This window comes from Setaria viridis, chromosome 8 (genome assembly GCF_005286985.2).
Source record: "Setaria viridis chromosome 8, Setaria_viridis_v4.0, whole genome shotgun sequence".
Classification (NCBI taxonomy): Eukaryota; Viridiplantae; Streptophyta; class Magnoliopsida; order Poales; family Poaceae; genus Setaria; species Setaria viridis.
In genome coordinates, this window is record NC_048270.2 from 2,912,619 (window position 1) to 2,926,204 (window position 13,586).

The following is a 13,586-nucleotide window of genomic DNA, read 5'->3' on the forward strand; positions in this document are numbered from 1 at the left end:
CCTACACCATTCCAAGCGCGAGAGCCTCCCGCGATCGTCCTTCCTCCGCAACAAGACACGCAGATATCTTCCAATAAACTTCTTCCAAGCTACTCCCTCCATTTCAAATTGTATATTATTTTAGCTTTTCTAAGTTTATAATATTATTATGCAACTAAACATACACTATATCTAAATATTAAATCAAAACGACCTATAATTTGGAACGGGAGGAGTAGTTGCTATGGCCCCTCACTAACCCTCAGAGAGGCCAAAGCCATCTCTCCCAAAGCCGTCTTCTTCCACAATAGACCACCTACCAACTGGAGGCTCTCAGCTCAAGTACTCAACTCAAGAAAGAAATCAAGCTCCTCCAGCCCCGGGTGATCCAAGGCGTTTGGTCACCAAACCTCGGCCGCATCTCCCCTATCCTGTCACCCGTAACCATGACCGTCCAAACCACAGAGAAGCAACTAGCCAACCATGCCTGCGGCAGCAATGATGATGCTCTTAGCCAGCAGCTAATGAACTAACGTGGCTGCAGCACACCATTCACATCACAGAAATGACTTGAAATAAGCTACTGGCTACTGCACTGAGCGACGCAGACGACATGGTGTGGGCAGTGGCCCTCCCTATACTGAATGCAGCATTGCAGCAGCGTTTCATGGTACAGGCAGAGGCAGGCCCAGCGTTTAAGGAGAAACATGGCATGAGCAGGGGTGCAGTGATGTGAAGGGCCACTGTCTGAATCAGGATCATCAACATGCCTGCCAGGCCACCACCACCCCCCTAATTGGATGATAACGCATCATACCAGCCAGGTTGTATCAACTTGGTAGCATCAGCTGACATAATAGAAATCATTGAGTGTTGTGATGTGATGCCAAAATTACATCTCATACGACTAACAGTAGACAGGACGACGCAGGAAGGCAGGTGCCAACCAGCTTCAATCAATTTTTTTCCCCCGAAAGATAGCTTCAATCAATTAGATGAACAAAGGAACCATCTCTCCAAATCAATTAGATCAATGGTGTTAACATGTGAAGTTGTAGCTCTATGCAAATGCAAGAAACCAACTCTTCAAACCACAGTTGCTGTATTCAGGGACAATGTAGTCTTCCTGGTGCAAGGAAGGTGACGCACATGAACAGGACAGCAAATGGGCACTATGAGTGACAATCCGGCATCCATCTCCATGTAACCAGAGAGCTTGTTTTCAAGCACTAACTCAATGTACAAAGTTCCCTGAACCCCCCACACCGTGTAGAATAACCACCATGCACAAACATTCTTGCCATAAATTTGCACAACCACTCATACTGAAACCATCATAGATACAAAGGTCAAATTCCCACTAAGCATAATCATTCTGGACTTCTCTCGCTTGGTATTCTACTACAGCCAGCTATATTTGCCCAGCTATTACCCCATCAAATCAATGTTGATCAACTTCTTGTAGTGCCAGTTAGCTTCTCATACCTATGGAATGATCTCCCTCTGATCAGCATCCCAGGTAGTCAACAAACATGGATGGTGATCCTAATAACATAAGAGCAAACAGTTAACTAAGTCCAGATATCATACAGAAGGTGCTAAGAATATAGTTTGTCCAATCCAGGGTCTCCAGTTTACAACAGTATACTACTCGAATGAAAAAGAAACTAAAGTTTGGATCTGTAATGCAAGCATAGACTATGAACGAGGAAAAACTCTATAGGCACCAAGAGTACCATAATCGCTAATGCGCTATTGGCAGCACACAAAAAAAACAGAGTAAAAGATAAAACAGAATAAACAAGCAATTAAGAAAAGGCAAAGTTTTCTGTATAGCGCCCAGGCAGTGATTCATGAGATCCCGTAACAACAGCAAACATATGTAACAAAGAAAATCACTACTTTATCTGTTTCCTAAAAGATGAAATACAAAAAGTAGATCATTTTGCAGTCCTGCACGACCCAGCATTAAATAATAGCTAGAACTCTAAAACATGTGGAAACATCATTCGTGCGGACCACCCAAAATGGCCTCCAAGCCATAATGGTGTGCAGACTAATGCTTGGCAAAACCACAAAAGTATAATACACATGAATTTCAGAACTTGAATTGCATATTTAGCAAGCAGAAATAACGGTAACCACATCCAATGTTTAGCAAGCTGAAATAACAGTAACCAGATCGTGCTTAATTCCCCCCTATCACTATTAATTTCCATTAAAACGTTCATGCAACTACGATGTAAGGGTCATCTTTATTACCCTGATATTAGCATCAATATAAAACCCAGTATTTCACAATGTACACCAGAACTTAATACATTCATTAATATGAGCATGCCAACAAAGTAGAACTATCAACAAAAAAAAAATGAGCATGCCTTCCATGTATTCACGGAGGTCAGGTCTCTAAATAGTGATTGAACAGAGGACACATCCTTTGACCCTTGAAGACTCATTGGACGCATTATATACAGTTCGTTACTATGAAGCATTCTAAACATAAATCGGTGAAGATTAACACTAATATGACAGGTTTTGGGCACGAAGCAATAAGGCTCAAAGCGAATATCAACATCCTACTTTACATTGCAAGATATAGTGTTGATAGTCCACAACTTCCTGTCAAGGAACTTTCATGCTTTAAAATAAAGATCCACATCACCCAGCTCAGCAGTTCTACACTATGGCCAATCATATGTGGGAAATGACAATCAAAAGCATCCTAAGAATTTGTGCTGTTCGCAAACATTAGCTTCAAATTGCTACAGAATTCATCAACTAAAAATTAGTACATCTTGTATTGCGATCAACCATGTGAAAGACAAACCATAGGTACGGACCATGACTAAAATCTTACCGTACCAGGCAAAGCTCTATGTTCATCTGTCCTCAATAGCACTAGGCGCCTCAGTGATTCAGCCATAACTACTGCCAGTTCATATGAATTGCTACAAGAATTGCCCACTTCGGGATAGGCGCCTCCATCCACCCATTGCTTGATAGGTAATGGCCGCTTATCACACCTAATTGACCTAGGCACCAACCTGTCTACGATTTAGTGATTGGTGCTTTTTAAAACACTGTAGGCCATATAGACAAAATAGGGTAGGTTAGGGCCAACTATACCAAGGCAGAACACAAACATAAGCCAATCCAAACATCTGGCACTGGAATGGTCTTTGGCATTCACTACATCATGCATGTGTTACAGAATCTTAAAATTGAAAAAAGAAATTAATACAACTGTAGGTTTTCCAAATTCATAGTGACCTTCACAGCTATTGATGTGGCCAGGTTTTCTCCGTTGCTTAACTGGGAGAGTAGAGAACCCAGGCTAGTCAAACATATAGGGTTATATACGTTTTTTTTGTCCATTTGTGGTAACGTACTCACATTGCCTTTGACATTTGCCACAGACGTCACTACCATTGAAATTCCCACAAAACCAATTCCTCTCTGCTCAAATCTAAATGAACAAGTAACTCGCACAAACAAGGACAGGATTGAAGAAAAAATGCTAGCCCCTTGAAACCCAATCAACACGACATATTTCACAGGATTGAAAACCTCTACAGTGGCCAACATCCCAACACAATACTAATGGGTTTTCTGCACGTTCATAAGTAAAAAAAAGATGGTTTGCGAATGGGTTCGCAGACAAAATTGATACAAAAGTGAATTAGGCACCGCAATAACCAATTCATATGAACCCTGCCTAAGCACCCTGTTGCCAGCCTAAAATTGCATTGATCTTTTGCTTAATTGACTATGCATTGGCAACAAGATTCTACGGAGTCAAAAGAACCATTTGATACAAGTATAAGTTTGCCATGTTTCCTGTTGCTTAGCATAGGATATTATTCAGGGTTATAGTCAAACATCTGTTGGGCTTCTTAATACATTTTTTTTCTCTATTTATAGCACCATAGTCTCACTGCCGTTGACATTTGACCCCAACACGACTCTGCCATTGATAATTCTACACTACCATTCCCTATCTGCTTTCACGCAAATGAAGTAGTGCACATGAACAAAGGGACAAATCAAGGCTTTGTATTTTGCACGCCACATTGGAATCACACTATCCCCAACATAATGCTAGTCCTTGGATAGTTGGATCCACACAAAACCTTCACCGCCTCCGTTCCGAACGTCCAATTAAGGCATTGAAATTAGAGGTAAATGACAGAAGAGTAAAAATCACGACTACTACTGACCTTTTCACAACACGACATCACACTGCCTTGGCGGCCCATTGAAGGCTGCCTCGGTGGAATTCTTCCCGCGGAAAACCACCTGCACGCCGTCGCACATGACCCTCATGACCCTCCGTCGCGTGCGCCAGCCCCCTCTGTCGAAGACCGCGACGGCCATGAGCCTGACCTGGACCTCGACCGTGCCCCCTCCTCCACCCCCGCTCTTGAGCGGCGCTGCGTCGTCGGGCCCCACGTAGGCGTCGTCGACGACGAGGCGGAAGGCGAGCGTGGTGGTGTTGCCGGGCCCCTGGCTGAATGGCGCGAGCGAGGCGACCGCGATCGGGGAGGAGGGCGCGAAGGAGACTGACGCGAGGGGCGAGAAGTAGGTGACGGAGAGCTTGGCGTTGGGGTTGGCGGCGAGTAGCGCGGCGTCGAAGGAGGCGGAGAGGGAGGAGTTGGAGGGGGAGTAGGCGACGCGGGAGAGGGCGAGGGAGGTGAGGGAGAAGGCGGGGGCCCGCGGGCGGAGGAGCAGCCAGACGATGAAGGTGGCGGCGCCGAGGAGGAGGAAGGCGCCGACGACGGCCGCGAGGAGGCGGCGCAAGCAGGTCGGCGGCGGCGGGTGGGGCGAGTAGTGGTGGTGGTGGGGCGGAGGGGGGTAGGGGTAGTGGTTGTGGTGGGGCGGCGGCGGGTGGTGGTTGTGGTTGTGGTGAGGGGGGGCGGGGTAGGGGTACGCGACGCCGAAGGCCGCGGTGCCGTTGGCGGCAGCGGAGGGAGGCGGCGCGGCGGCGAAGTAGGGGGCGGCGCTGGGGTTCCCGTTGCCGTTGGGGGAAGGGTTGGCGGGGTAGCCCATGGCGGGGGCCGGGGGCGGGGGCTTGGAGCCGGGGTGGTCCGGCGGGTGCGCGGAGGAGGAGGAGGAGGGCTGCATGCCGGATTGCTGCTGGATCCGGCGGGGGAGTGGCGCTGCGCTGGTCGGTGAGAGCTGGTGGTGCCTGGTGGTGGGGTTTGCTTTTGGTTTGGCGAGAGGGGGAGGGGGAGGTGATGGTGATTTGGGATCTAACCCGAGTCCGTGAGACGTTGATTTGTTCCTTGGCCGCAGCAGATGCGCGCGCACGCGGCGGATGAATCCTGTTCCGTTCTATCTTCACCGTATTTTCCTCGTGGTTTATCCCCCTCCGATTCATTTAAATTATGAACAAAAATTCTATCTTCCTCGTGGATTGCACTGATGATGTAGAAAGTTGCATTGGCGGTTGTGGGGAGAGTAGATGGAGGACGGGGACGGCGAGGATGGTCTAACAGCAACTTCAAGAGGTTGCTAATCTTACCCCCAATATCCTTTTTAGGAAAAAAAGAGAGAAAACATGAACTCCAACAATTTATCTAAACCTTTCCTAATTTTTTAGCGACGCTAAAAAACAGCCTGCCACAGCGTATATTTTAGCATTGGCGTTCCTCCCCCAATCTTGATTCTCGTACGCCCGCGCGTCCCTTCCGATGGGCCCAATACGATGACATGGCCTGTGTTTGAAATATTGGGGGCTATTTATTAGCGATCTGCTATGAACTGATATGTTTTTGGGGGAAATTTGTTTTGGAAAAACCCCTAATACATAGTTTTGGGGAAGAATTTTTTAGATACTCTTGGAGTTGCTCTAAGGTTTATTAATCCCTCCAAATTAACTGTCAATTTCACATTTACAGTGTTTTCATATTGATCAGTGGTGGGTGACATTGGACGCCAACAATAAGACACAAAAATTCATATTAATTTGTGGATAGAGGGAGTAGGAGTAAGAATATGGCCACACGAGCTATCTGAGTTATTCATTTTTGAATCAACGGTGAGATGAATCATGGACAGGTGAGAAGTACATGGGGTAGGTGGTAAATCCACAGTTGGATGGAGAAAAATTAACACGGTTGAGATAGGTCATGTGGTCATATGTATATATGGTTCTACAATTTTTTGTAGGAGTAAGGATGAAACGGTGGATTACACGTAAAATAAGAACAAGACTTCCCTTCTTTTATGTGCATAGACAACAACATGGCGGACTCCGATAATATTGTTAAGTTTACGAGGATGTGGCTATTGTTTTCCGAAGAAGAAAGGCGACAGGGCGGAGAAAAGTGTCCGAGTTAGGTGATCGTCCAGAGACAGATGAACACCCATGTTACTCTTACAAAGGCAGAAACTGATGGGAGAAGTTTCAGATGTATCAGTAAGAACTTCACTGTCAGTGCATTTGGAACATGGTTTATGAAATCGGCGACCAACAAAATCTTGAGATCGACGATACATCGTGAAAAGCGATGTTCAACCCGTCTGTCAAGCTGCACTTCTGGACAAGAATTGGGAGACGAATCCTACGAGGGCTTTAGGGTGTATAATGAAAAGGGGAACACCGAAATGGACCATTATTTAAAACGCAGCGTCATAGTGGCTTTAACTGCGAAACCGTGTTAAGCTCAGCAAAGTCCCTGGTACCTGATGCACGACGTCACTTGCTATCTACAGAGAAAAGTAGCATCAAACAACAAAACGTGTGTTTCCTACTTTATTCTCCTTCGAGTAGGAACGCAATTCGCAAAAGAGGAAGAGGAAAGCACTGTCCCCCCCTTTTTCCTGGAAAATTTAGGTTTATGCCATTGCTTCAATTCCAACTATCATCTATATAAGGCGTGTTTGATTCTACCTTGCTAAACTTTAAAGTTTAGCAACTTTTAGCTGCTAAACTGCCAAACACCCTTGCTAAAACTTGCTAAAGTTTAGCACTTTAGCAAGTTTTTGGTTGCTAAAACTTAGAGCTCCTTTGGCAGGGCTCCTCGCGAGAGGCTCCTCGTGCGGAGCTAGAGCCGGAGCCGCGGAGCTACTTTTTTAGGCTCCGCCATGCAGGCCTAAAACGGCTCCGGCTCCTCCCAAATGTGCCAAAAAATGGCTCCGCGGTTGATGCCGTTTGGTGCGGCTCCGGCTCCTCCGTGCTTCGGTAAGCGCACGGAGCCGGAGCCCTGCCAAATGAGCCCTTACTAAAAGGTAGGCTGGACAACCTGTACCTCTCATTTATTGCTTGTCTCCCACCTCCTGCGCAGCTTTAATAAGGTTAGATAGGTCTTTTTACAGCTCATTAAATGCCTTTTAGCAAGAGTATCCAAACAGCTTGTGCTAAAGTTTAGCAACTAAAATGTCGCAAATTTTAGCTGCTAAACTTTAGCAAGAGTTGCCAAACAGGACCTAAGGCAACAGTATCATTGCAAAAGGGAGTTCTATACTACGTAAATTTAGGTTTGTGCCAGCTTCAATTCCAACTATCATCATCTTAGGCAACAGTTTCATTGCAACAGAGTTATATACTCATGGAACATACTCTGCAGAAACAACAAAAGATTAGTATTCGTCTATTCGAGCTGCTGATTGTGAACCCACAGCGTACGTTTCTTTTTCCTTTTTAGGTCAACGACACGATACGGTTGAGACCTCCATCAGGAAATGTCACCAACACTTTTTTTTTTCTTGTTCGCTTGCCGTGTCAGCCACCCAAATGGTGATAAAGAGAATTAGCCTTGCTTTTCTGAAAAAAGAAAATTAGGTAGTGCTCTGCAGAGCAAACGTTTATGTCACTATCTTATACTTGGTGGTTGCTTCGAAAGAGATCTCGGCAGGAGCTGTGCTGTAGAACTTACTGGTGTCTGGCTGTACTCGTGTTGTCTCTATCCGTGCTCAGCGCTTTTGCTCCGCCCATTGCTGTCCTTCGAAGAACTGGCCTAAAAGTTGGTCCACCGCTTCTGGGCTGTACCGAACGTACTTCTGCGGGTTCTTGTTGTTCTCCACCAGATTACTGCAAGCCACAGGGTTGATACAGTCATATCTTACTAGCACTTACAAGATGTCGCAAATTACTTGTATAGGAAACATTGTGTTAGTAGGGGATCAACGAAATGATTTGATGATGTACCCAAAGCGTTTGATAAAAGATCTATAGGCGGGCAACAGGACTTCGGCTACAGCAAGCCTCAAGGATTCTCGCAGTTCTTGATCAGGTACAATCCACTGCGATTGCTTTGCGTGAAGCTCCTCAAACTGCATATTGAAAGATTTAAACCTGCCAAGGGGAAAAGGCACAGTGTTCGAGGATAATGATCTTTATTATTGTGCAGAACAACTAAAAGCAAGATGACGCCTCTAAGTGATCACCGTTCTTTGATCATAGCTCTTGAAACTCCACTGCTGCTAAGGTCACCAGTGCTGCCTGCACCTTGGACGGAGAGTGTCTGAAGAATCTAGATAACAGAAGGAGAGTAGCTACTATCAAATGTAGTTCTACATTTATATAAGCAAAGAAAACATAACAAACATGTTAACGATGAATCCACAATTCCACAGAACTACAAAAGTGCGTAAAAACATTAAGTCTCTGCCATTCAGCATTGCCACAAATTTTACTATACTAGATTGACTTAAAATAGTATGTGTGTGCATTAAGTTTCTTAACAGTGGGCGTACAAGAGTGATTTCCAGACATCACAATTTTCTGAATTGAAGAGTTAGACCATACTTGAGAGATCCATGTTATAACCTCAGCCTCAGCATTATAAAAATTCTAACTGGCGTAAACATATCATGTATGAGGAGCGCTGCTATACCCTCCTATATGATTTATGATAGATTCAACAGGTATGCCTCCACATTGTATTCACAGAAATGGAGTTCTAGCGCTTGATATTAATAAAACAGCAAGCTGATCATGGCAGATTCATTCCCCGAGGAGGGCCAAAAGGATTCGTACATCTAACATCATGCGGCCAAACAAACAGTATGTTATGCACAATCATATAAGATTTTGCTGATCCCCTAACCTTTGCCCAAGCAACACGTTTATACTGATTGGCATTTTGCTGAACAATCCTGCGATGTCTCTGAATCCAGTCATCACCAAGTATATCTTTTGCTTCTGATCTGAGGCAACACAATGGATCATTGAATAAACAAGTTATCACAATAATATGTGATACAGATCTTGTAAATACAAACATACCTGCGAACAGATCTAACCATATAGTGGATGTTGTTCATAAGAAATAAGTAAGTCAGTGCAGCATCCTTATACTGTTTAGATTTTCCATCCAGGTTATTCTGTAGGGCCTGCATTATCCTTGTGGTAACAGCGGCAAGCTGAGATTCTGCCTCAGTGCTATTATCAAATTCCTGAAATAGTAGCTTCAATGTCGACTGATAACTGTTCAAATCAAAGTAACATTTGTTATGCATGCTATTTCAGAAACAATAGCAGGTAAACAATAAACAAAAAAAAGACATTGCTTGATGAGCAAGTGAACAAAGCAATATATAACAACTAATTCATAACCAAAGACATTCTAGAATCTAGAAAATGCCAAAGTTCATTGAGAAGAGGCAGGATCATAAGATGCTATAAATAACTTCGCATAGGAATGACAGCCTACAGGCAAAATAACTTTCCTGATTCAAATGTCTGCAAATTTTTTATTTAGTGCTGTGGCACAATTTTTTTTCCCAAAGGAACCTGCCTGCTATAATTGTTTGGAAATCATTTCTACCTTATCTAAAACAATGGTCTTTATTTATTTGTTCTCCTCAATGGAGATGGAGGTCAGAATAATTCTCAGAAGGTTAAGCATAAAGCCCCACAAATCACAGTTGACATCATGTTTTTAACATTATGTTAGTGAAATTTATGTGATCAACAGTTCCACACATCCATGAATTTAATAGACCATATGAAAAGGGGAATACTTACTCGAATAGGAATTTAACATAATTAATCACATAGCTAGTCAAAGGGTGTACTGTTCCATCCTGAACAATAGTTTTTGAAGCATCTTTTTCAACTGCCTCCTCAAAATCTGCAAATGTTTCCTGAGCAGTCTGTGCCAAGCGCTTTGTTAAGCTTGATGCAGCTTCTCGCATCTCAGTGCAAGGTTTACCTTCAAATATTTCCTCAATCTGGTAAAAACAAGGGTACAAACAAAGTATTGACACTTTCTAATTATCATTGAAATCAAATAGTTTAAAATCACAACCACCAAAAAACTGCACAGCTAATTATTCAAACAGAAAAGTATGTCAAACATGGCCTCTATAAATGACTTCCAGCATACCTCTGGTTGAAGTTCACGCATTACTTCATACATGTCGAGCAATACAAACAGCTTTTCAGGGGACCTTTTGCTTTTAGCAACAGCATCTCCAAAGCTGAAAAGAGTTATAACACTATTTGCTGTCAGTTCAGCAAAACAATGGCCCTTGTTAAAGTTGACACCATCAAAAATCTGATCACAGATTTTTCTTTCCCCTGCTAGTAGTAATTTGACCTGTTTGAAAAGCATAACATCGTTAGCTTGATGCTGAAATGGACATACATAACATGAGTACATTTTAAGGAGGATCCTCACAGCTATTCGCATGAAGTGTATCCAGTTTCCAATTTTAGCCTCCAGAGCCTCCCATTGCATTTTTTGTACATCATCTTTACTAAGCTTTTCCACGCCAAGTTTCCGAAGGCTCACTTCTAGTGCTGAAGCACGGGAATCTCTGAAGGAAGAGGGGGGAATAGATTGAATTGTAAAAATCAAGTGTTATATCGATATATGTGGACAGAAAGTGAGATGGGGAAGGAGCAAGCTCAGGATAGATGTAAAACCATAATTATAGAACATCAAAACTACCTGTAGATTTTGTAGCAAGACTGCTGATTTCCAGCCTGAACCAACTGCTGAGCTATGTCATTCATGAGAGGCAATATTCTGGGAGGAACCAGAGTTGGGGTCCGGTATATGGCAGTCTCCAAGCCTTTGGATGGATGATCAGAGCGGCTCCCTCCATCAGTCTCGTGGTCACCTTTTGTTGGCCGCAGAGACTTGGGGAGACAATCAAACAGGCGATCCGGCTCAATAGGTTTGCTGGAAAAAATGATGTTCAACACAATTTTTTAGAGATAAGAATAACTTCAGGCATCAGTATAACTAGATGCAAACAGACAAAAGCTAACTGTTCTTTCACCAATATGCAGGGAAACAGTTGATAAATTGGCTGACGGTTCAGGAGTGGGCCTCTGCATCAGTAGATGCATGCAGCCATAAGTTGACAATCTTACCTATATGTACTCATCAGTTGTTTAAATTCCTCCTCAATCTTCAGAGTAGACTTAGCTAACAGATTGTTGACATGATTCAGGACTACTTCACTGCTCTTGAAGTTCTTATTTGAGGAAAAGAAGCGGACGATGCCTTTCAGCACATCCACTGCCTCCAGGTAGCTCTCCAAATCCTCATGGGGACCCCTCAATATCGTTGCCTCAGCCTAAAGCACGAAAGCAAAAAAATCACACTAAGTGAAGATGCCAAGATTGTGGAATTTGAATTTGAAGCTGGACCAACAAAAAGCCAACAGCAGTAACTTGCAGGATTAACATTTCAAGATGTTTTTCCTTTCAAAATAGCATCACATTCAGAAGAATACTATAATCATGGTAACCTACTCTAATCTCATAAATAGTAAACATGCCACTGACCAAATCCCCTAACCAGCAGAGTTTTAACGGAAGTAAATATCCTTCGAACTGAAAAGGCTAATTTTGTATCAATGATTCCTGCATTGAACCCAATTAACAGCGCATACAGCTTACTCATGTTAACCCAGACCAATTAACTCCACACCCAAATCCACCGCAAAATTTGATAATTTAACAAGAAATGGGGACCTGCCCTTTTGCACATTCAATCGCCCTCAGATCCAAACAATGCCACGAGAAAACATATCGAATTCACCACGATTTCAGGTACAGGGCTAGCATTCTGACAGAGGGAGGATCAGCCAACGCACCCGGCGCGCAAGGTCAAACTGCGAGAGGATGCCGTCGGCGGCCTTGATCGTCCTGTCGATGTTCTCGTGCGCCGTCCGGATCGCGTGCGTCCTCACCTGCAGCCCCACCAAACAGAAGGCTCAAATTTCATGGAACGAAGCTGCGGGGCGGATGGAATGGGCGAATGGGACGGGGGCGCAGGTCGGACGTACCTGGGTGGGGCGCATGGCGGCCTCGAGCGCGGAGAGGCGGTGGTCGAAGGAGCCGAGGATGGCGACCATGCCGTCCGTGTTCCCCTGGCTCCGCCGCAGCGAGTCCCGCAGCATGGCCGCCCGCCGCGACAGCGCGTCCATCGTCTGCGGCAGCGCCGCCACCGCCATCCTCCCAGACCTCGCGCCCGCAGACGTTGGAATAGCGCGAGCGAGCCCTCCTCTCGGGAAAGCCGGGGAGATCTCGGGGCGCGGGAGAGGATGAGAATGCGCGGAGGGAGTTGGGTGGGGGGTGGGGGGGGGTGGGGGGCGGACGCGTTCTCCTGTGGGGAGCGCGGGCTAGCGCTGCGTCGCGGTAGCGAGACGATGATTGGGCGGTGGCGGTGGCGGTGGCCGGCGGCGACGCGTGGTGTGCGTGTCGCCGTGGAGGGAGGGAGGAAGGGAGGGGAGAGGGAGCCGAATCGGAATTGTTCGAGCGCCTCCGGGAGATTCGTGCGCGCGTGCTGACCGTTGAACACGCTGACGGCTCGGATCGGAGGTGGCCCCGTCGGCGACCCGGCGCGGCCCCGACGTGCGTGGATCCAAATCCCAGGAAGAAGAGCGGCCGGTCGCCTCGTGATTCGTTCCGTGCGGGAGCGGTGAAGGGCTGAAGACCGGGGGCGGAGGGGGATGTACGGTCGGGATGGGCTCGGTGCATGGGGTGGGTGTAGGGGTGGAGCTAGTGTGGGTGTCGGGTTGCTCGAACGGGAGGGGGTGGGACCGGGGTGATCGAGCGGCGTTGGCGGTGTGGACCGGGTCCACCGGCCCGCCTTATCCGGTTCTGGATATTGGGAGGCTCTTTTTGAACAGAGCACCTTCGTGATTCGAACATTGTTTGTATACTGGTGTTGTCTAATGAGCAATCTCATGTATGATACGTAATTTTGAGACAGACTTATAAACAACCAGTACCATGGTTATCTTTTTAAGTTGTCTCATGGTAATTCTATTCCTTAATTTGTGCATAGAAAAAAAAAGAAATATCATAAATTGCATGCAACCACAACTCGTATAATGGTGGAGTAGTCATCTCATAGTTCTAAAATTTAGCCTATGAGGTGGTTGTTTCGCGAAACAACATCTTTCTCTCCTCCCTCTCTCTCCTCCGTATCAGCAAAAATCTTACGTGATATTGCATGAGACGACCTATAAGATTGCTGAGGTGTAGCAATGTATCTCAGTGATCCTGGAATGGAGGGCTAGGGTGGCAACAAGGAACATGGACTTCACCGTGTACCGGTGTATCACTACCGAGCAACGTGTTAGATTTGCTTTTATTATAGATTCGTGAAAGGTAAAAACCTTTTCCCTTATAAAAAGGG

General features: G+C 45.4%; 2 protein-coding genes across 3 annotated transcripts; both read right to left on the bottom strand.

Annotated features, from left to right (window-relative positions):
- Positions 1–975: 975 nt before the first annotated feature.
- LOC117833562 (NDR1/HIN1-like protein 10) lies at positions 976–5,262 on the bottom strand. The gene is made up of 2 exons (XM_034713115.2): positions 4,200–5,262; positions 976–1,524 (listed from the first exon to the last, which is right to left on the bottom strand). Exon 1 carries the CDS (start codon positions 5,101–5,103, stop codon positions 4,204–4,206), a length of 900 nt encoding a protein of 299 aa, XP_034569006.1. The 5' UTR covers positions 5,104–5,262; the 3' UTR covers positions 976–1,524; positions 4,200–4,203.
- Positions 5,263–7,427: 2,165 nt separating this feature from the next.
- On the bottom strand, positions 7,428–12,674 carry LOC117833849 (exocyst complex component EXO70A1). 2 transcript variants are annotated; one of them, XM_034713446.2, is made up of 13 exons: positions 12,229–12,674; positions 12,037–12,132; positions 11,309–11,514; positions 10,881–11,114; positions 10,608–10,746; positions 10,314–10,526; positions 9,953–10,158; positions 9,212–9,412; positions 9,033–9,132; positions 8,371–8,456; positions 8,132–8,278; positions 7,860–8,014; positions 7,428–7,747 (listed from the first exon to the last, which is right to left on the bottom strand). In XM_034713446.2, the coding sequence occupies exons 1-12, from the start codon at positions 12,394–12,396 to the stop codon at positions 7,897–7,899; spliced, it is 1,914 nt and encodes a 637-aa protein (XP_034569337.1). In that variant the 5' UTR covers positions 12,397–12,674; the 3' UTR covers positions 7,428–7,747; positions 7,860–7,896. The 2 variants fall into 2 exon arrangements, with proteins under 2 accessions (XP_034569337.1, XP_034569336.1); XM_034713445.2 differs by having other exon boundaries at positions 7,428–7,773; positions 12,229–12,672.
- Positions 12,675–13,586: the final 912 nt, after the last annotated feature.

Excerpts from the sequence above, each read along its gene's own strand:
- LOC117833849 (XM_034713446.2), bottom strand. The coding sequence starts at position 12,396 with ATGGCGGTGGCGGCGCTGCCGCAGACGATGGACGCGCTGTCGCGGCGG. Across the intron at positions 12,133-12,228 it reads CCGCCATGCGCCCCACCCAG|GTGAGGACGCACGCGATCCG; the intron begins GTACGTCCGACC and ends GTGGGGCTGCAG. Across the intron at positions 8,015-8,131 it reads TCTTTTATCAAACGCTTTGG|TAATCTGGTGGAGAACAACA; the intron begins GTACATCATCAA and ends TGTGGCTTGCAG.
- LOC117833562 (XM_034713115.2), bottom strand. The coding sequence starts at position 5,103 with ATGCAGCCCTCCTCCTCCTCCTCCGCGCACCCGCCGGACCACCCCGGC.